The 20,665-nt window shown below is 60.2% G+C and overlaps 2 protein-coding genes across 9 annotated transcripts in view; one reads left to right on the top strand and one right to left on the bottom strand.

The window, feature by feature from the left end:
* The window catches only part of EPN2 (epsin 2), a 55,823-nt gene extending 47,284 nt beyond the window's left edge, over window positions 1-8,539 (top strand). For both annotated transcript variants that reach the window (XM_072938508.1, XM_072938507.1), the window contains 4 exons: window positions 2,826-2,999; window positions 3,287-3,373; window positions 5,302-5,514; window positions 7,177-8,539. In XM_072938508.1, coding sequence (XP_072794609.1) covers window positions 2,826-2,999; window positions 3,287-3,373; window positions 5,302-5,514; window positions 7,177-7,469 — 767 coding nt within the window. In that variant the 3' untranslated portion in view covers window positions 7,470-8,539. The remainder of the gene's footprint in view (window positions 1-2,825; window positions 3,000-3,286; window positions 3,374-5,301; window positions 5,515-7,176) is intronic.
* B9D1 (B9 domain containing 1) lies at window positions 7,892-20,512 on the bottom strand. 7 transcript variants are annotated; one of them, XR_012059470.1, is made up of 11 exons: window positions 20,384-20,512; window positions 18,857-18,925; window positions 18,564-18,768; window positions 17,891-18,002; window positions 14,468-14,564; window positions 13,434-13,526; window positions 11,101-11,168; window positions 10,486-10,559; window positions 9,815-9,864; window positions 8,550-8,624; window positions 7,892-8,468 (listed from the first exon to the last, which is right to left on the bottom strand). XR_012059470.1 is itself a non-coding variant. In XM_072938512.1 (10 exons), the coding sequence occupies exons 2-9, from the start codon at window positions 18,913-18,915 to the stop codon at window positions 9,847-9,849; spliced, it is 726 nt and encodes a 241-aa protein (XP_072794613.1). In that variant the 5' UTR covers window positions 18,916-18,925; window positions 20,384-20,512; the 3' UTR covers window positions 7,892-8,624; window positions 9,815-9,846. The 7 variants fall into 7 exon arrangements, 6 of the variants coding, with proteins under 6 accessions (XP_072794613.1, XP_072794610.1, XP_072794612.1 ...); XM_072938512.1 differs by having other exon boundaries at window positions 7,892-8,624; XM_072938509.1 differs by lacking the exons at window positions 7,892-8,468; window positions 8,550-8,624; window positions 9,815-9,864; window positions 10,486-10,559 and adding an exon at window positions 10,561-10,835.
* Window positions 20,513-20,665: the final 153 nt, after the last annotated feature.

Below are 20,665 nucleotides of genomic sequence, written 5' to 3'. Positions count from 1 at the left end.
GAGAAAAATAAAGACGTGATACAGTACATTATGAGAAACTTTGTTTGCAAGGACCAAGTCGTCAGAAAATGTACTTAATGTACCATCTTAACAGACTCAGAGGGAAAAATCATGTGACCATTTTAATGGGGGGGCAGAAACAGGTTGATAAGTTGCACCAGCTATTTGTTGCAAATCTTAGCAAATTTGGAATAATGGGGAACTTCCATAACCTGATGAAGAGCTTCTAAACGGAAAAAAGCCCAATTTAATGATAAAATGTTTAAGGGCAAGACAGGGACTCTGTCTGCACCCCGCTCTCTGTTGGGACTGGTGGTCCCAGCCAGCACAGCAAGACAGGAAGATGAGAGAAAAAGTGTAAGGACTAGAGAGAACTAACCGTCATCATTTACAAGGGATGTGATTATGTACATGGAATGCCAAAGAGTTTACTGGGATTAAGAGTGGTTAGAATTACTATAAGAATAAGTGTGATGAATTTCAGTTATTAAGAGTTTAGCAAGATGGCTGGATATAAAAATTAGTATATGAAATTAAGTTGTTTCTCTGCATAACAGTAAATAAATAGAAAATGGAAGTTTTAAAAATATACCAGTCCCTAGGAATAACTTACAAAAGTTGTATAAATCCCTCATGAAAATAAAGGACAAAATTTTTAAAAATTGTATATGCACCCTAATGTTCATAACTGCATTATTTACAGTAGCCAAGACATGGATGCAGCCTCAATGCCCATCAATAGATGAATGGGTAAAGAAGATGTAGTGTGTGTGTGTGTATAAAATATATATAATGGAATATTACTCAGCCATAAAAATGAAAGCTTGCAATTTGCAACGACACAGATGGGCCTAGAGGTATTATGCTTAGCGAAGTAAATCAGAGTAAGACAAATACTGTATGTTACACTTAACATATGGAATCTAAAAAAAACCAAAACAAAAACAGACTCAGATACAGAGAACAAATGGGTGGTTGCAGAGGGGCTGGGGGCCGGGCAAAATAGATGAAGATTAAAGAGGTACAATCCAGTCAAAATAAATAAGCCACGGGGGTGTAAGATGCAGTAAGGAATTTGGTCCGTGATACTGTAGTAACTGCAGGGACAGGCGGTCACTCGACCTCTCCTGGTGGTTGTTTCATGACATGCAAAGTCGAGTCGTACAGTACACCTGAAACTAATGTGCTGTCGTATGTCACCTGTATTCAATTAAAAATAAATAAAAACGCCGAGGGAAAAGGATTAGATTTCACTGAGAGAGAAGACAAGTGAACAGTGAGAGATCCTATGATTTTCGTAAGACTCTCTGTAACGTAATTTTCCTCACGTTGATCCGAGATTGAATGCAGTTCTGGTGAAAGTTCCAACAAGGTTTGAATTGTTTTCTTTTTTGGAGTATTTTCCCCCTGACAAGATGATTTTTAAATGAATATGGAAGAGCAGAGGGCCAAGAACAGCCAAGAGACTCCTGAAGAAGGAAATCGAGGTTGGGGTTTGCTGTGTCAGATTTCAGGGTTGACTGTTGTGGTGGCACCTGTGCGGGTCATCCAGAAGGTGCGGGGCTGGACACCGGAGTGGGTCAGCAGAACAGAAGAGGGGGCCCCGCGAGGACACCGTGGAGACTCCGCTCCTGACAGCGGTGGCTCTGCGTGGCCTCGGGGCGCGTGGCGCTCTGACATCCGTCATCTGCTCTGGACCCTCAAGAGTGAATCGTGTGGTGGGCCACGTGCAGGAGTCACGGCACAAATCCAGACGTGTGAGAGCGGACGTTGCCGCGGAGGACTCTGTGAGGCCCTGCGTGGGGAAGGGCTTCCTTCGCGTCACGAAGCACAGGTGACAGAGGAGGCGCTGGTAGGTTCTGGTGCATTAAAGTTAAGGGACTTGTGCGTTGGTCAGAGGAGCCCGCAAGAAGAGTGAGTGGAGGAGAGGCCACGCTGGGAGGAGGTGTGCATAACCAAGTGGGAATCGGCGCCCGGCGCACGGGAGGAGCCCCGCCACAGCACGGGACAGACGGCAGCCCTGAGGGAGGCGGGTGAAGGAGGCGGGTGAAGGGCACGCACTTCGCAGGAGCAGGGCCTGGGATAAGCCAGGACAGGAGGCAGTCACGCCCGCCAGTCACCGCAGGACGCGCTGTTGTGTGCGTGCGTGTCGGGGGAGATGCGGGCCCGCGTGCAGCACAGCGACCGGGACGGCCTGCCAGCGCCCTCGCCAGACCCGCACCGCGCGCGACCTCTGTCCTTACAGGGAAGCGCTGCACGGCGGGAGGCACGAGCGCCTCCCGGCTGGCTGCGCCTCCGCACGCGTCAGTCTTCCAGATACAGCCGCCGCCGAGCGCCCGGTTCAGGGCCGGGCGCCGCGGAGGCCGCGGATCGCGGGCGGGGCGGCACGGGGGGGGGGTCGCCGGAGGTGCTCCGCGGGGGGAGGGAGGCGCCCGGCGCGCTCCGTGCGCCTGACGCGCAGGACCCTCCTGGGCCCGGGACAGGCCAGACCCTCCTGGGCCCGGGACAGGCCAGACCCGCCGGCTGGGCTGTCCCTCGCCTCTCCCGGTATCCCTGAAGCTGGGAGGCCGGCACGGGGGCGTCAGGGCCCCGCCTCGTCGTGCCTTCTGTCGGGCAGGCCGGGAGAGGACGCCCCCCACTGCCGGGAGGCCCGCGGGCTGAGCGGGGGTGGCAGGTCCCCTGCGGCCCCTTCCCTGGCGCTCGCCCGGGCTCAGCCCCATCCCGCAGGCGGACCCGGTGCGGCTCCTGGCCTCAGTGTCGCTCTCTCACCCCAGCTGCCCAGCGCTTCCTTAGCACGTCCCTGAGCCGACCCCGCCTTCCCACAGGTGCCAAGCCAGCCGCCTCCGTCGACCCGTGGGGGGTGCCCACTGGAGCCAGCACCCACTCCGCCTCCAAGAGCTCGGACCCCTGGGCAGCCCCGCAGCAGCCCGCCCCCAGTGCCGGGAAGACCGCCGACGCCTGGGCCGCAGCCGCGGCCGCCAAGCCCGCAGCCGCCTCTGGTGAGACCCCTGCTGCCTCCCCTCGCGGCTCCTCGGCGTGGGCCTGTCCGTTTGCCCGCGCTTGCTGCCCCTGCCCCCACAGCCGTCATCTGGATAGAGCCCCAGCCCCACCACGAGGGGCCAGCCCTGCCCAGGCTCCCAGCCCAGCCCGGGTGCGCCTGCACGGCCGCGGGCCCCTCCTCCCCTCTGGCTGGGGTGGGGGTGGGGGTGGCGGGAGCAGTGGGCTCCCCGACAGGGGCCCAGACGCCCTCGGGGTGCCGCACAGCCACGGCTGCTCTCTTCCCCAGGGGCCTTTGATCTCTTCAGTAATTTGAATGGTACAATTAAAGACGACTTTTCTGAGTTTGACAACCTCCGAGCTTCAAAAAAAGCAGGTACGTAAGGGTGGTGGCAGTTTCCAGGACGTCCTGTGCTCCTGACCAGCCCGTTACTGCAGGAGCAGTTGTCAGGTCTCAGCATCTGTCTGCTCCTTGCATCTGCTTTGCGTCTAGTCTCGGGGCGTAGCGTCTAGTCTTGGGGCGTAGCATCTGGTCGCAGGAACTACACGGCAGCCACAAGAAGTGTGGTTGAAGTTTCTGTCACCCTCTCCTCCTCTTGGCCACTGCAAAAGCCTACCACTCTGGCTCCCCAGCCAACATGGCCCCTGCCCCGGGTTTGAGCCACTGTCTCCGTCTGCCTTCCTCCTCCCAACTCCCCAAAGGCTCCCCCTTTTCCAAGCCACCTGCTCTGGGCATGGGCAGGTGTCTCCAACACACCACTGGGGGACAGCTTCCCACCCCCGGCCCCTATCAGGGCCGCTGTGCAGAGATCCACGGTCAAGTCTCCAAGCCTAGCTCCTCCCTGAGTGCCCCTGGGCTGGGAGGGGTAGGATGGGGTGCAGAGAGACTGGACCTGGGGCAGAGGAAGGGCTGGATGCCCTCTTCATGCACCCCTGTGGGTCTGGGGACAGAGCCGGGGGCCCTGCCCACATCAGGGCCACACCTCCCAGCCACATGGAGCAACTTCTCTCCTTTCTCTCTCCTCTCTCTGCCCCTCCCCGTTCCCACGGTCTCCTCCGCCTCCCCCAGCAGGCCTGGCTGGGCTGGTCTGAGGTAGGAGCAGCCTAGCACCCTCACCACCCCTGGGCCCCTCTTGGGGCCAGAGGCAACTTAGAACGTGCTGCTTCCCGCGTCTTTTGCTGCATTCTAAGAGCAATACGATTCTGTGTGTCTCCTCCACGGGCCAGAGCACAACCTAACTGTCCTTGCCCGCCTCTCCGCGCCTCAGGGAAAAGGCCACCTCTGTTAACTGAGCACCTCCCAGGCCTGTGAAATAATTACCCTGATTCTGCAAATGTCCCCACTGTAGAAAGTTTGGAAGAGTTTATGGAAGAGAATGAAAATCATCTGTAATTCCGTACGCACTGGGCCACTGCCTCTCCTTCTGGTACCCTGTCTGAGCTTGTACGTCCAGCCTTTTTGTTGAGCCCATACTTGCCAGAGAGAGTGGAATCCTGTCGCCACCTCTTTAAGGAAATACAGATTGAAAACATTTTCTTGTGACAGTAAAAATTCTTTAGGAAGTATTTATTTCATGGCTACAGAGTATCTCTGTGTGGCTCAGCAGTAAGTTACCAAATTGTTAATTTTGGGAGGACATTTTAGGTTGACTTCAAGTTGTGCTTAAAGTAAATAACGCTGTCGCGAACATCTCTGTGCTTCAGTTCCTGTTCACATCGTGCATCATTCCCTGAGGCTGGGTTCCTAGAAATGGGATTACCAGGCGGAAAGTAGGACCGTTTTTAAGAACCTGGAACCCACTGCCATCTTGCATCCTGGCAGAGCCGTCATGTTGCCACTGGCCTGTCCCAGCAACACCCTCTGTTGGCTGAATTTTTAATTATTTTGCTTGTTACTATTAAGAAATTCATGTTCATTGTAGAGAACTTAGAAAATGGAAATGTTAAAAAAAAAAGTCAGTTCCTCCTGTCTAGCCAGCAACCCCAAGTGACATCGTAGTATTTCTGGGGACTGCCACGCGTCCTGTCTGCCCCCTGCTTTTTTCATTTGGTACTTTTTTCATTTGGTCCAGCTCCCTCTCCTCATCCAGTCGTCTTTCCCTGGGCTCTGGGCTTGGGCTGGGTGTGACCTGCCCGGTGCTGATGCTGGTCTCCAGGTGGGGGCTGTTGTAAACCACACTGCGATGACCATCTGCCCTCTGCGCAGGCGCGCGTCCGCGTTGGCTCTGGGTGCGCCAGGCACGCACGCAGGCCGTCGGCCCCGCCCTCCGCACTCACCAGCCCGTGTGCATCCTTGTCTTGCAGCCAAGGCGGCCTCTCCGCCCTCCCGGAACAGTGGGACTACCAGCCCCGACCCCTTTGAGTCTCAGCCCCAGACTGTCGCCTCAAGCAAGCCCAGTGGTGCCCGGAAAACCCCCGAGTCCTTCCTGGGCCCCAACGCGGCCCTGGTGAACCTGGACTCGCTGGTGACCAGGCCAGCCCCGCCAGCTCAGTCCCTCAACCCTTTCCTGCCTCCAGGTATGCTTGCTTCCGGCTGCCGTGGGGCCCGCCCTGCCTGAGAACGGCTCTGGGGCAGGCCTCTGGGCCTTGACCTCTCCACCACGTCTAGGGGGCTCTTCCCACCTCTCTGGGCCTTGTGGGGGGAGCATGGGGGCTGCTGTTCAGTTTGGGGTGGGGGTTGCGGGTTAGGAGGGGAAGACAGCCTCCCTCCTCTCAGCTGAGACCATGAGCAGAAGCTGCCCCTGACTTGGTGCCCCAGCCAGGGAGACCCTCCGGGGGAACCCAGTTCTGGATCGGCTGGAGGGCAGCCATGCTGGGGTGGGGAGGAGCCTGGGTTTGCAGCCCAGTACCCCTTTTCGGGTGGAGTGTAACGGGGCCCTTCTGCTGAGCCCTCCCCCAGGGACCCCAAGAACGCTCACTTCACAACCAGCCCTAGCCTTCGCGTTCGTGGTCAGGCCCCGGTGTCCCCCTCCCGCCATTCTGAGACCCTCAGGTCCCTCCACTACATGTTCTGCTACCTCTGCTGGGATGTCTCCCTCCTCTTCGGGGAGATCGGCCTGCCGTTTGTTCGGCTCCCAGTCCAGGCAGCTGTCTTCCTCTAGGAAACCCCTTCCCTTCCCCACAGTTTTTCCAGAAAGGCTTTGGGCCCCTTAAGGGCAGGAACACGTCATGTTCAAGGTGTTCTGCCTCAGACCCAAGGACTTGGCGGCGCTTTGGCCGAGGACCCTCAGGCAGAAGTGGGGTGTGTGCGGTGCCTGGATCCTGCCCAGCCCTGCAGTCCTGAGATGGGTGGAGATGTGGTTGCCCCCAGTGCAGGGTGGCTGCGGGCCAGAGCTGGATTGGAACCCAGGTTCCTGCCCCGGAAGAGTGTCTGCTGGAGTCCACCCACAGGCTGTAGAGGTGCGGGCCAGGGCCTAGGGGCCAGCAGCACTGTCTGCAGACAGGTCCTGGGTCCTGAGGCGGCAGCCCCACCGCCCCTGCAGGGCCTCTGTCTTGGCCCCGCCCTTCCCGCGCCTGCTCTGAGGTCTCAGTTTGCTCATCTCTGATTGGGGGTAGCCTGCATGGTCCCTTCCTGGGGTCGCGAGCAGCAGCTGATACAGGGAGAATGGGCAGCATCTCCTGCTGGGAGGCCTGGGACCCCCTCCTGGGCAGCCTTTGTGAGCGGAGTCCCAGCTGCATTGGAGACTCAGTGCCGGCAGCTGCCGTGCTTTTTGGCAGCGTATTGGCAGATGTTTTGGCTGAAAAGCGGAAAAGCTGTCTGATGTGAGAGACATTCTGGAAACCCTGGTACGGTGGATCTGCATCTGCTTCTTGACTGCAGGACTTGTCAGAGCCTTTATTATGCCAGGGACCCCGGTGCAGCACGGGGACTGCTGCTTTCAGGCCGCGCTGCGGTCCCTGCCTCCCCCCTCGGCTGCCCTCTCCCGGGCATCTGTGGTGGCGGAGCTCAGCAAACAGTGTGAGGGAGCAGTGCCAGCTCTTCACCCTGAAGGAGCCCGAGTGCTAGCCACTCACCAGCCTTCTCACAGCCAGGTGTCCTCTGACCACGCGGCCTGTGAGTCTGCCTTGGGATGGGGCGCCCGGGCCGGAGGGCACTGTGCTCCCGGTGGTGTGCCAGCCGTCGGGCTCGGGGGCCCCACAGCTCTGACTGTAGCCTGCACCCCTCCGCTGTCTCCTCAGGTGCAGCCGCGGCCGCCGCCCCGGTCAACCCCTTCCAGGTGAACCAGCCCCAGCCACTGACGCTGAACCAGCTGCGGGGGAGCCCGGTTCTGGGGAGCAGCGCGTCCTTCGGGCCCAGCCCAGGTGTGGAGCCCATGGCCTCCGTGACGTCCACGGCTTCACACCCTGCCCTGGGGGTCAGCGGTTCCTCCCTGACGCCCCTGGGCCCCGCCACGATGAACATGGTGGGCGGCCTGGGCGGCCCCCCGTCGGCAGCCCCGGCCACTGGCACCACCAACCCCTTCCTCCTCTAGTGCCCGCCTGGACCCGCCGCAGAGCATCTGTGCCAAGGACGCCGGGGGGGACCTCGTCTGTGGAATGGGGTCCGAGAGTGGGGGGTTAGGGCTTTCCGGTCTAGCTTCTGATAAAAGGGTGTCTTTGCAGCCTGACCCTCAGACGAGCGGTGGTGGGCTCACTGAGACGTCGGACAGCACGCGGGCGGGTCTCCGAGCCTTTGAGGGGGCCCCTGACCCAGCCTGGCCGCCACCCCAGTGCGGCTGGGCTCCCTGGGGCCTTGGACAAGGAGGCGGGAGTGCTCAGTGCCGGCCCAGCCCCAGCCCAGGGTCCTGGGACACCACCCGCCTAGGATTTGGCTCCCACCCCTACACCCAGTGACACCCTAGACGGCCCCAGGTGTGGACGGGAGGTGCGTCAGCTCCCTGACACTGACCTTCCAGGGGGCGGTTGTGCACATTTACTTCTCCTTGACTCGTGTGTGAGTCCAGAGTAAACGTCACCACCGTGGAGCAACTCCTGAATTAAACCCACTAGAGCGAGCTTTAAACTAACCTGAGCATAGCCCTGCCACGTGCTCTATGCTTGTACACGTTTGCACATATTTTGTTTAGGACAGTTTCATATTTGAGTTTGCGGAATTATCTAATAGTCTTTTTTTGGCTAATATTTTTATAACGTGGTTCTTATTTAACTGTCTAGTTTTGATAGAATTTACCAGGTCAGGCTGAATGAAGATATTGGCACATGTCATGTTAGTGGTTTAAATTCTCTTATTTATGGTTTTAACTCTGTAAAAAAATTTAAATAGGAACAGAAAAAATGCCTTATGGAAAAACTAAAGCAAATTCTTTATAGAAAAAATATGGAAATTTGATTACACGTAAAAGATGATGTTTATTTAAAAAAAAAACACTACAACAGTAACAAAAACTCCAAGCCTCCAGTTGCCTTTTCCTTTAACTCCCTTTTTCGGTGAATTACCAAACTGATTGACTTTCAGCCTCTTTGGCTAGATCCTGTGAGAGAGGTTATTTTTCTTACTGATGGACCAACATCAAGAAAGTTAAAGACAACTCTAACACCTGAATGTGACTCACCACTTTTTATCAGCAAACTCCTCTTTTGTGACTGAAGGCATGCCCAGTTAACAAGATTCCGTTCACAGTGGCGATCTGGAATGGGAGAGACATCTGGAACTCTGTCCGTGACCCCGTGTCTTACTCCACACTCAGGGCAGAGCTGGGGACGTGTGGGGTGGCCCTGTCTGGAGGCAGCGGGCTCTGCGGCGTGGCTCCTAGGGGTGGCCCCAGGCTGACTGATGGGGTGAGAGACCCACGCTCCCTGCCAACTCCAGACACACGTTGCCACTTAGAAATAATCATCTTATTTTGGAGAGGAAGAAAAAAATTTTCACGTAGAATAGTTTTTAACCAACATGCATTAAGACCACCTCTCCCCCCCCCCCTCTCTGCCCCCACCTCTCACTAGAAAACCATGAAGTCTCAAATTGAAGACCATGAGAAACTTGCTTCTCCCCAGGGAAGGGACATCCTCCCCACACCCAAGTCGTGTGTCTGGTCAGCTGGCATGTCAGTCTCACTCTCCTCTGTGTACGCCTCACCTCGAACGCCAGGGACAGCCAACACCTGGTGGTTGGTCCCTCCCGGGGGGGGGGGCGGGCCCTTCTACCCCTCTCTCTGGTTCCAGGAGGCCTGACCCTTAGCACTGGGCACAGGAGAGATGTCGAAATGCCAGGCTGCCGATTCAGAGCTGCCCGCTCAGGCCCCTCTCCCGCGCTGCTCCTGGGGCTGCCCTCGCCCAGAGCTCCCGCCCAGCCATGGGGTGGGCCGGGGGCAAAGTCATTCGAGGCCGGTCTGGCCTCTCCCATGGGGGAGGGTGGGGCTGGGCCAGGACACTCGCTCCTGGGGTCAGTGATTCTTCGTAACAGTCCAGAACCCTTCCTAACATGACCTTGAGGCCCTGAAGTTATAGCCCACCAGGGCCCACGCCGACTCCCCACTCCTCCACAGGCCCAGCCCCTGTCACTGTCACCCGTTGCACTGATCACAGAGCCACTGGCGCCGCCATGTGTGGGATGCGGACCGCCAAGCTCCTGCCACCCTGCACGGTGGTGCAGGCGTGGCCCAGCAGTTCTCTCAGTCCTGGGACAGGTGGCTGGGTTTGGACTTGTGTTGACTATGATACTTATTTACTGTATAAATATAATTTATCATTTGTATCATGATGCGGTTTCTGGTTGTGTCCTTCCCCACCCGTATCAATCCCACACACAGGACAGTGGGCAAAGGAGCTGGTTCCTGCCCAGAAGCCAGCTTGACTTGCAGTTCACGAGGCCATTGACCTGGTCTTGGTGCCCACAGGAGCCTCTGGACATCAGGGAGGGCTGGGTGGCTGTCGGGGACACAAGTCAAGGTCATTACAAGGTTGGGGGCTGAGGGAGAGGCCAGGTTATGGGCGGGATCATCTGTGTGGATGGTGATGTGGCCCAGGGCAGCTGGAGGGAAAGACACACCGTTGAGTCCGGGTGGACACCACGCGGCCTGACAGCCTGCGCACCGAGGGAGCTGGGACAGGGACGCGGGAGGTGCTGGCAGGGAGCAAGGGCTCAGGCCCCGCGGCTGGCACGGGGGCAGGTTGAGCGGGCGCAGAGGTGCCCCTAAGAGGGCGCCTTTGGGGCTGGAGGTGCAGGGGTCAGAGCCCCTGTGACAGCTACGGGGCACAGGGGTTTGCAGGGGGAGTGGGCTAAAGCCAAGTCCTGGCAAGAGGCCGCGGTGGGTGGTGGCAAGGCTGGGGCCTCGGCATCCTGCTGGGGGGGCGCTGGGCACTGTCCCAGGCGGGCGGCTCCCCTGAGCTGCGGGTGGGGGCATGAGGAGATAGGGCGCCTGTCGTGGGCTCCGCTGCTGGGACACTTGCCACAAAGCTCTGGGGGCCTCTCCCCCAGCACCGGCTGCCCTTCCGGCCAAGGGAGGCTGGCGGTCACAGCACAGCCGGCACGACCAGCGGGCAACACACCTGTCTTGGGCCCAAGTGCAAGACCAGGCTCATGTGGGTGGTGCTGAGAGCAGGAGTGGTCCCAGGCCTGGGCTCTGTGAAAAGGTGACACTTTATTACATAAAACTCCCCTCTCCACCCTCTACCCCGCGGCTGCACTTGAAGCAGATGATCGTAGGCCTGTGCGACCACACAGCCATCCCAGTGGGCAGTGGGGGGCCGATGACTTCAGGTGGGGAGGCCCTGGGGCGGGCTGTGCCCCGAGACCCCCTGTGTGTCTGGAGGCCCGGTGTCATAGCCCAGCTTTCTCATGTCCTTGGTCACCACGTTGAAGAGGAGGGTGACGAAGCCCTGGGAGCGGACGCGGGTCACTGAGGACAGAAGGGCGGAGACTCAGCCAGGCTGCTTTGGGAACCTGCAGCCTCCATGTTCTCTCCTGCCAAGTGGGGGTGGCTGGCCCGTGCTCCTCACTGGGAGGCGAAGGGGCTGCGGTGGGGACAGGCGGACGAGGCCAACCCTCTGCGCATCGTGTGCTGGCGGGTCCCCAGCCTTCACCCGTCTGACTCGGGGCCCACTGCCCCCTCCCAGGTACAGCCTGCCCCCTGGGGGTAGGGGGAAGGGGCGCTCAGACTTTACCTTCCCGGCCTTCCCCCTGAGCCACCACCTTGGGGTCTGTGTACTCGGGCCGCCGTCCCATGAACCAGCTGGGAAGACAGGAGAGCCAGTGAGCAAGGGCGTGGGCTGGGATGTCGCAGACACTAGAGTGGATGGTCCCCTTGCGCACCCGCCTCTGCCTGTCTGAACCCGTAGGCTGGGCGCCAGGGAGGCCTGGCAGGGCTCCACCAGCCGGTGCTTCCTGCCCCCCTTCCTCTTGGCTGGACACCATGCTTTCCCATCACGGTCCTCCAGGGGCTTGACACACGGGGTGAAAGCTGAGGGAGGTCTGGGCTGGGAGGGTGCAGCCTCAACTCTGACAGAAATCCCAGAAAGGTGATGGCCACCAAGGTGGGGAAGGGGGACCCAGACAGTGACCCCCTGTCTTCCCAGGGAAGGAGGGCCACTTCCCAGAGTCCAACAAACATCCTGGGTGGGGGGTGGCAGAGGAGCTAGCTCTGGGCTCTCTCCATTTTCCTCTCAGTAGAGGGGGACCCAGGACAAGTCACTTCTAGTCGCGTCCCATCTCTGAGTCCCAGTGCTCTCAGGGGTAATGCGGGTGATAGTGGTCACCCAGGGAGCCACAGGGGCTCCAGCCAGAAGATGTTAACCTCTCCTAGTCTGCACCTCCAGCCCAGACAGAGTGTCCTCCCCGTGCTGCCCGAAGGCAAGGGGGCAGCGGCTGGGCGAGGCCCCTCCTGCCCAGGGCCCAGCCCCTCTGCTCAGGCTGGCTCAGAGCAGGCCCAGACACGCAGTGAGTGGGGGCTCAGGATGCAGGCGGTGGGGGTGGGGAGGGCCGGGGGAACCTCAGTGCCTCCCTGCGCCTCCGTTTTCCCATCCAGGGGGTAGGGCTCCAACGGCACGGCACCTGCTTCCCAGGCCGCGGTGAGGACCGAGCTCAGGAAGCAGCACATCCTGAGCACGAGCGGCGATGCTGCTGCTCAGCACAGGGGAGGCCCCGCGGGTGGGCGGCGGCACACAGGCCTCTCAGCCTTGGCCGCACTCAGGTCTGAAGTGCGGTTCTGGGGACACCTTTCCACTGCTATGGAAAGACTAGATTGGAGGCTGTGAATCACTGCCCCGAGGATGCCAGGTCCAACAGTGAGAAAGTTGATTTTTGTCGTTTTAAGCCACCAAGTTCATGGTAATTGGTTACAGTGGCCACAGGAAACCAACACAGGAAGTGGGCAGGCCAGCCAGGCCGAGGAGGTTGGCCAGGAGGTGGTGGCCAGTGGGCGAGCAGAGGGAAGGGAGAGGGGGATTGTGCTGGAGCAAAGGGCCCCACAGACCCCTTGCCTGCAAAGGTTTTGTCCATCAAACTGCCTTCCCCAGCGAGAGCCCCTCCAAAGGGCGGGAGATGGCCCCCAGGTCCCACCCATCAGCCAAACCCTCAACTTCCTGGCCAGCTGTAAGGTCTAACTTTCTCAGCGGCAGAACCCTCTCCTCAGGGAGGTCTTACTTGGAGGCCCAAAGCCCTCCCTTGGAGCTACAGGGCATGGAGCAGTGTGGACACCAGTCAGGACAGCTGCGTGGACCCCCCAAGTCCTCAGCCTCTCCGGGACCTGATGCGAAGCACTGCCCCGCCCCCGACAGCCCTGTGGTGGACAGTGTCCCCTCCAGCGTACACTGGCCCTTCCATCGTGGTAGGGGCAGCGGGCACCCGAACTCCCCCTCCCCAGGCCCCAGAGTCAGAAGGCCTCCTGTGGCCAGGCCCATCGCTGGCGCTCCACCAGCAGAACTCTGGCCAGGCCTGCGGGACTGCTTGCCGGCTGCTGCCCGGGAGCCCAGGTCGGCCTCCTTCCTTCCCTTGTCCTGGCCGCAAGCAGGGCCGCAGCCCAGCCCCGGCCAAGCTGCCGGGCAGCGGCGGCGGCTGGGCTGAGCTGAGGGGGCTTCTGTCCTCAACCCTGAGTCGGGCCCATGAGCCACGCCCGCGTCCCGGCTGCTCCCCTCTGGACCGAGCTGCCCGTGCCTGGAACGCTCTTCCAGCTCCGCTGCACCGGCCCCGACCTCAGAGACCTCTCGCGTGAAGGCGTCCAGCCCCCTGCTGGAGGGGACCTGCTGTGGCTCCGCGGGCTGTGTCCTCTGGTACCCTATCCTCCCGGTGTCACCTCAGGTCTCGAGCATATTCCCATCTGACGCAGGCGCTTAACCCGGCACAGAGTTAAGGTGCAGGGTCTTCTGCTGCTGGAACAGTGGCCGAAGGGGCCCAGGGACCCTTAGCAACCCCACGGGTCCTGCATCCATTTGCCCAGAAGGACGGAGCAGCCCCACTCCTAGGCCAGGAGGAGGGGCCGGGGGCCGTCCAGACAGCTCACCTGGTGAACTTCTGCAGTTTGGATGTAGATTCGGGGACGAACATGGGGACGGTCCTTTTGTGCCTGGAACAGACGTTTTCGCAGACAGCTGTGCTGAGTGACAGAAAGTGGGGGAACTTCCCGAGCCTCCGGCAAGCAGGAGGCTCAGAGCGGGCAGCAGCGGGCCAGAGCCCAGGCCCCCAGCGCGGCCCGCTGTGCCCGGCTGGGCACTGAGCACTGGGGGAGCCTGATGGACCAGAAGGCCCGGGCCCCGCCCGCAGAACTGAGTCTCGGGAGAGCCTGGTTTCTTCTCAAGGGTCGGGAGGACGCTGAGGGTTGCAGAAACCAGTCCCAGCTCAGCGGTGCCCCTCAGAGAGCCTGCGCTTCTCCACTCTCCAGGTGCGCTGCCACCTTCCAGGCCCAGCCTGGACGCCCTCCCCCAGGACAACCTGGACCTCTCAGGGCTGTGGTCACCGGCCCCATCCAGTCCCGTCCTCCCAGCCGGGCCCTGCCCCTCGCGCCCTGCACTTCCCGTTTCAGCCACTCGGAGCGCTCAGCTCGCCCCTCCTCCCTTCACCTTCTCTGACAAAGGCCTCCTCCCCAAGGTCAGCTGACCCTGTGCCCCAGAACACGCTGTGCCTCTACCCTGTCACCGCGATTAACAGGAGAGAGTGCATCTCTCCATCTGGCCCACGTGGTCACACGTGTCTGGCACATCTGTGTCCTCAGGCCGCCAGAGCGGGCACAGAGGGGCCTCAGTTAGGGCTGGCAGGACACGGAGGGGAGAAACGAGAGTCTGAACCCTTGACCCCGACTTCCCGGGAACTCTGCCTGGACACCCTACACCCCACCTGGTGTCTAGCGACAGCATCAGTCTCCCGATGTGGGCGTCCCCCAGCTATGGGCTGTGCCCCTCTCCTGGGGGGCCCCCCACACTCCCAGCCTGAGGTGAAGTCTGTCTTGGGAAGAGCCAGCTGAGGGGCCCAGGTCCTGAGCCAGCACTGCCCAGCGAGGGATGGGCTGTGGCCCAGGGACCAGACAGAGTGAGGACCTACCGGCCAGGAGAGAAGGGCACGTGCACTGCCCCATAGCCTCGGACCACATCGTTCCCGAACACGTCCGGCCCGTACACGCTGAGCACGATCTGCGGCCCTGGGGAGGATAAGGCCAGGTCAGTGCGAGGGGAGACCGGAGAAGGTGCGGGCAGAGGACAGGGCAGTGGTGCTCAAAGCCCTCAGGCAGGCCTGACGGAGGGCCGGGCTGGACCAGGGGCCAGAGGGGCAGGCGGGGAGGTAGGGGAGCAGAACCTGCTGGCCAGGCCCTGAGCTCGGCCGGACGCCCCTCCACAAAGCCAGGATGGGGCCACAGCTGTGACCTGGCCAGAGGGCCTGCTCCTGGGATCCTCCTGAGGAGGGCGGTCAGAGTCAAGTACGCACCACACGGGCTCATGGGCCAGAGAGGGGCTGGTTCCGGGGGTGTCTGGCTTCGGGAGGTTGGAGAGAAAGAAGAGGCCTTCCCGCACCTTCCTTTAAAATTCTAACCATCCCACGGGCCGCCTGCACCAGCTCCCTGTAGCTGGGTCAGGACACCCGTCCTCTGGACGCACGGGAGGCGTCATCAGCCTGGGAGTTGCCCGCCAGGCTCCGACCCCCGCCCTGGCCCCTGGCCTCCTTGTGCCTCAGAAGACACAGAGGCCGTGCACTCCTGCTGCCGCCCCAGAGCCAACCACTTCTTTCCCAGGTTTCACCACCAAAGAACGCGTCCCAAATACAGTCCCTGGGTCCTGCCTGTGTTCTGAATATTATTTATGCACGGACTCGTACGGTACATCTGCCTCTCCATCAGCTTTGTGAATCCAACACGTTTCTGGCTTCATCCAGATTGTTTCCTGTCCAGGGCCTCCGGGTCTTCAACACGGGACAACGTCCCACCTGAGACCTGAAGGAGGCAAGGGTGGTGTCACCTCTACTCCTCTGGTCCGGCTCCCGCTTCTGTCGGGCATGTGTTCAAGAAGGGACTCACCCAGGGCGTGGACATTAGGTCTTTAAAGATCGCAGAGCTGTTCTCCCCAGGGGCGCACCCCAGCACTCTGCGGCCCACCAAGAGGGGTCCTCGCCCGACTAGTGTGCGCTCTCTTCCTGATCGGGCAGGTCTGGCGCCTGGATCATGGCGGCTCCCTTTAGCTTTAATTGGCATTTTCCTTAATTATAATTGTTTTTCCTTTAATGAAGCTGAGAGCTTGCTCTGTTTCTTTTTTTCCTTAAATGAAGCTGAGAGCTTGCTCTGTTTCTTGGTCGCCTGAACGTCCTTTTCTGTGTGGTGCTTGCTCCAGCCTCTTGCCCAGCTTGTAACTTCTCATTGGTGGGTGGGTGTGTGGGGGTGTGTGGGTGTGGGGGTGGGGGTGTGTGTGTGTGTGTGTTCTCTTTACTCTTAACGATGACTTTTGATTAATAGAAACCATAACACAGTTTAGTCCATGGGTCTTCTCCTTTGAGCAATCCTTTTAAAGTCTCCCCTCACCTGGGTACCACGGCTCCAATCTCTGATGTCTGTGTGTCCATCTGGGGTGGACACTGTGTGCATCATATGAAGCAGGGACCAGGCTTCACCACCCTCCCTGTGCGAATCCAACCGCCCCAGCCGCGCTCCTGCCCTGCGCTCTGGCTGCCCCGGGCACCCTGGCGGTCTGTCTGTCCTGGAGCCAGAGCTGTCTTACTGCTTGTGCTTCATCATGAAGCTTGATTACCTCGTACAACAGGTTACACCTGATATTACTGTGAAGAACTCATTTTAAAAATACCAGTTTCTACTTAATTTTTATACGAAATACACCAATGTTCTATTTCTATACAGAAAGCAACTGAGTCCTGTATGTTGATCTTCTATTTGGCAGCCATGCGGACTTACTAATCCTAGTAATTTCCTGTGGGTTGTTTCGGAAATCCTCCACACGTAACCACGTCATCTGTGACCGAGGACAGTTTCGTCCTCCTTTTCCAATTCTTCCTCCTTCTGTCTGTGCGACGCTGGCGGTGGGAACAAGCCTCCTCCTCGTCTCACTACAAAAGCGACGTCTGCCCTGAGTCCGTGTGGAGATCTGTCACGGATGCCGCTGAACTTTATTGTCCCTCCCTCATTAACGGGGACGGCCGTGACTTCTCTCTCTCCTTTTTAATGGGGTCGGTCGCACCTGCTGATTTCAGACGCCGCACAGACCCGCTGTTTCTGGAAGAAGCCCTACAGGCCCAGGCCGTGCGTCCTCCGGGGCCGTGCGTCCTCCGGGCGCGCTGCCAGACTCCGTTTGTGGCTGTTTGGCTTGGGAGTCTCTTGCCGTGTTTGGGGGGGGCACCAGGCCACAGCCCCTGCCCACCCCTCTCCACGTCTCCTGCTCTGGGGGCGGCGCTCTGAGGACGCGGGCCCAGGCCGCAGGATCTTCCTGCCTCTTGCATCCCGAACCCAGAGCAGCCATAGACGCCTTGAGCAGCCGTTCAGTCACGTCTGCTGGAATCAGCGGCTCCTCTGCCTCGTTTCTGGAGCCTTTTCCCCCGGGTCTTGTCCTGTCAGGTCTCGTCTACTTTGCCAGCTGTCCGATTCCTTCAAATCGCTGTGCTGTGGTCTGGTTTTCCATCTTTGCGTCACCTTTCCCCCGCGGTCCTCGGCAGGAGGGACTGGCCTGCTACCTGGCGCCCTGCTCCAGGAAGCTGGTGGAGTTGTTCACTCCCAGATGGTGACAACAGGATGGTGGTCCCTGCCCAGGGGGCCCACTGGGCAGCCACTGCCCCAGACCCTCTGTGCATGGTAAGCCTGGGCCCTGCGCACATGGCATCAAGGCCCAGACCTGCACGAGATCAGATGGACCCGAGATCAGATCCATGCTCAGCTGCTGGATATGAAGCTGAAGGGAAACGATGTCACTTTTTTGCGACACCAGTTTCCTAACACAAGAAAAGAAGTGGAGAAAAATCTAGCCCAGACAGGATGTGGAGGCTGGGCCAAGCCCACACAGGGAGAGTCCTCACAGCTCCAGTGGGAACAACCCCAGGCTTTGCACACAGTAGGTGCTTATCAAGTGAGAGTGATGGAGAACTATCAGAGAAGGTAGAAAGCAAACGCTGCAAGCACAGAGGGCTTTGGGAAGGAGCCCAGAGGTAGGGTGGGGGATGCTGTCCCGGGGAGAAGGGACCCGGAGAAGGAGTAGGTGGTTTGGGTTTGGTGGGAGCACAGCATGACGGACAGGGAGAGCCATTGGACTCAGTCCTCCCAGCCAGACCGCCAGGCCCTGCAGGGAGGCAGGCGCTGTCCAAGGTCCAATCTGGGCCTCATCTGACTCCCCCTAAACCTCCAAAAGGTCAAGTGCACAGAGATGAGTGAGAAGAGAGTGGGAGGGGGGAGCTGCCAGGTGGCTGACAGCACGGTTTAAAGCTGTCAAGAGCCCAGGCGACGGGCAGTGGCAGCAGGACGTAGCCGGGCAGACTCACAGCCGTAGGGGTTGGTACTTTTGAAGGTGACATCAATGGGGAAGTTCCACACCAGCGCTCGCCGTGCATCCAGGCTCTTGGACGTGATCTGTGAGATGCCTTCCTCCAGCCCCTGTGAGGACAAGGACAGGGACAGCTAGTGTCCCAGCTCCAGGCTGCCATGCACCACCGGCCACTGGGGAGAGCTGTTTCTTCACCATCTTCGGCCCAGATGCGAACCCCCAACAAAGGGAGCTGAGAGAGAATGTAGCTCCCAGGCTCTGAGAATCTGCCTCCATGAGGGCCTGCCAGCCTGGGGGCCGCCTCCACCTGTGCCTCACCAAGGGACGGCTCCAGCAGGCCGTCCTTCCCTCTTGGGCACCGCCTCCGCCCGTGCCATCCCATCCTCTGTCACAAAATGAAGCGCCTTGGCTCCACCTCCCCTACCCTCTGTTCCCCGCAAAGTACCCACCAGGCCCCAATCCTTCTTGCCTTTTCTTTCGTGAACCCACCCCAATCTGACCTCTGACCCCTGGCCCCCACTCTACCAAAGTGCTTCTGCCAAGTCACCAATGGCCTGGCTTGGCTGCCCCCCGGCCCTCTCTGTCCCCACCCCCTGGCCCACCGCCCCTGGCCAGGGCTCCCGCCCCCTCACTCTGCCTCCTCCTTGGTCTGGATGCCCCTCCGCCTGCACCTGTCCTCCCAGGGTGGCTCCCAGCTCCCGTGTCCGGCCGGAGGTCATGTCTGCGCTCCAGAGGAGCGTCGCCCTCACCCGCTGCTGACCCTGAAGCTCCGCTGGGATGTCCAGAGGGAGCCTCAGCCCGAACATATGCTGGGCCGAGCCCTGGAGAGTTGACGTCTCCCCTAAACTCAGTGTCCATCTCTCAAATGGTTCTGAGCTGGGAGGGGAAAAGGTGTGACAGAGCCTTCAGAGACCCCAATAGTCACGAAGACTGTGAGCCCGGGAGGCCCAGGAGTGCCGCTCACCGCTGTGGGGGCCCAGTCCTGGCCGTACACAAAGCAGTACTTGCAGTAGAGATCGTCATGCTCAGGAAACTGCGGAAGCAAGCACACAGGTTCTGTTCACGGGGACTCACGCGGAGGCCGGCTGCTGGCCAGACAGGAACAGCCACCAGGGACTCTGAACGCGAGGCACCAGGTAGGGGCTACGAGACAGTGGGGGTGTGGACGTAGAGTTCAGCCAAGGGCCTGGGCCTGAGATGTGGGTCCAGGGCAGACTCCCCGGCTGCTACTGCTGCTGGGCCTTTGCTTGGGCTCTGCCTTCAGTCTAACATGCCCTTCCCTTTCCTTCCTCTGGAGTTCTCCTGCTCGTCCTTCAAAGCTCACCCGCCAGCTGCCTGCCCTAACTTCCAGGCTGTTTCAAGGCCACATCCCAGCTCCCGCAGCCACTGGTGTTTCCCTCCATCACAGCACTGATTGTGATTATTTTTGCCAACCCCGTCAGACTGGAAACAAGGGGCCGGTTGGAGACCCGTCTGCGTCCCCAGCACTTGGCACAGGGGTGGGCACAGGAGGAGGTCTAAGGAAACGGTGCTGAAGTAAAAAGCTTCCTGTCTCAGAAGACAGGAAGCTGTCAGGACACAGAGCAGATGCTTGGCTGGAGTTGAAGGCCTGCGAGAGGAGGGGCCCTGAGCAGAGATGAGGTGGCTGCTTGGAGCACAGTGTGACCCAGCCCAGCTGGGGGACCCCGATGGGACAGAAAAGGGGAAGGCAGTCTTGGGCGCAGAGTCAAGGGGAGGCAGACAGGATGGGAGCGTGGGGCAGCGTCCCTAATGAAACAGGAAGGTGGGAGATGCCCATGGAGAGTCAGGCCCTGGCAGAGCTTTACGTACACCAGCTCAGTTAGTCCTCACAATACAGTATTTGTAAAAACAGCCTGGAAGGGCCCGCTAGCAAAGCTCTGTCAGACAGATCAGGTTTCAAATCCCAGTTTTGCCCCTTCCTTTGGGCAAGTATTCCCATCGGTACAGTGGGGATGCGAGTAATAGCTCCTTCACACGGTTGTGAGGACTGAGCGGTGCTGAGCATGTATTTGGCATGTATCTTACCTCACACCAACAACAGGCGGTTATTACGAAGTGCGAGGGATGGAGGGTAGGGTCCCCTTCCGTTTGACAGACACACCCCCAGGACATCGGCAGCCTTACACCACCGTTGGATCCCATTAACCGGGTCACCTCCCTTCCAAGCCGCGTTCAAGGACCTGAGGGTCGGGGTGCGGGGCCCCGCTCGCACAGGCCGGCGCGGATCGCCAGAGGTGGAGGCCCGGCGTGCCGGTCGAGCCGCGGCTCCTGCCCGAGACTCCACCGAGCTCGGCCCCGAGTGGCCTCGGCCTCGCTCTGCCCCTCGACGTGTCCCCACGCCGCACATCGGGGCGGAGGGGCCGGGGCGACCTCGCGCCACGCCGCTCAAACGCTGGTTCCCTCCCCCGCAGAGAGGCTCGGCTGGGCGGGCTGGCGACGGGGCGGCCCCGCGCGGACCGCGGCCGCTCACCTGGGCGCTCTCCACCTGCCCGTTGACCATGAGCAGGAAGACGCTGGGACTCGCGGCCGCCATGGCAGGGCTGAGCACGGTTGCTAGGAGGTGCCGGGTTGCCCTGGAAACGGACGGCGCGTCGCCCGGGACACGTTTCCCGGATACGGGAGCTTCGCGAAGGCAGGCGGGCGCACGCATTGGGGGGGCGAGCAGGCGCAGTCGGAGCGGCGCGGTGAGAGGCGGGGCTCGGGGGCCACGTTGGCCCGCCGGAACCCGGGGGCCGTCCGCGCGAGGCCCGGG

Source organism: Vicugna pacos, chromosome 16, assembly GCF_048564905.1.
Source record: "Vicugna pacos chromosome 16, VicPac4, whole genome shotgun sequence".
Taxonomy (NCBI): domain Eukaryota; kingdom Metazoa; phylum Chordata; class Mammalia; order Artiodactyla; family Camelidae; genus Vicugna; species Vicugna pacos.
This window is presented reverse-complemented; position numbering and strand designations above follow the sequence as displayed.

What these genes read in the sequence shown, in the direction of transcription:
- B9D1 (XM_072938509.1), bottom strand. Translation starts at nt 18,915, where the DNA reads ATGACGATCTCTACTGCAAGTACTGCTTTGTGTACGGCCAGGACTGGG. An exon ending in AAGTACCAACCCCTACGGCT is followed by an intron (nt 14,565 to 17,890) that starts GTGAGTCTGCCC and finishes TATCCTCCCCAG; the next exon opens with GGCCGCAGATCGTGCTCAGC. An exon ending in TCAGGGGGAAGGCCGGGAAG is followed by an intron (nt 10,836 to 11,100) that starts GTAAAGTCTGAG and finishes TTCTGTCCTCAG; the next exon opens with TGACCCGCGTCCGCTCCCAG.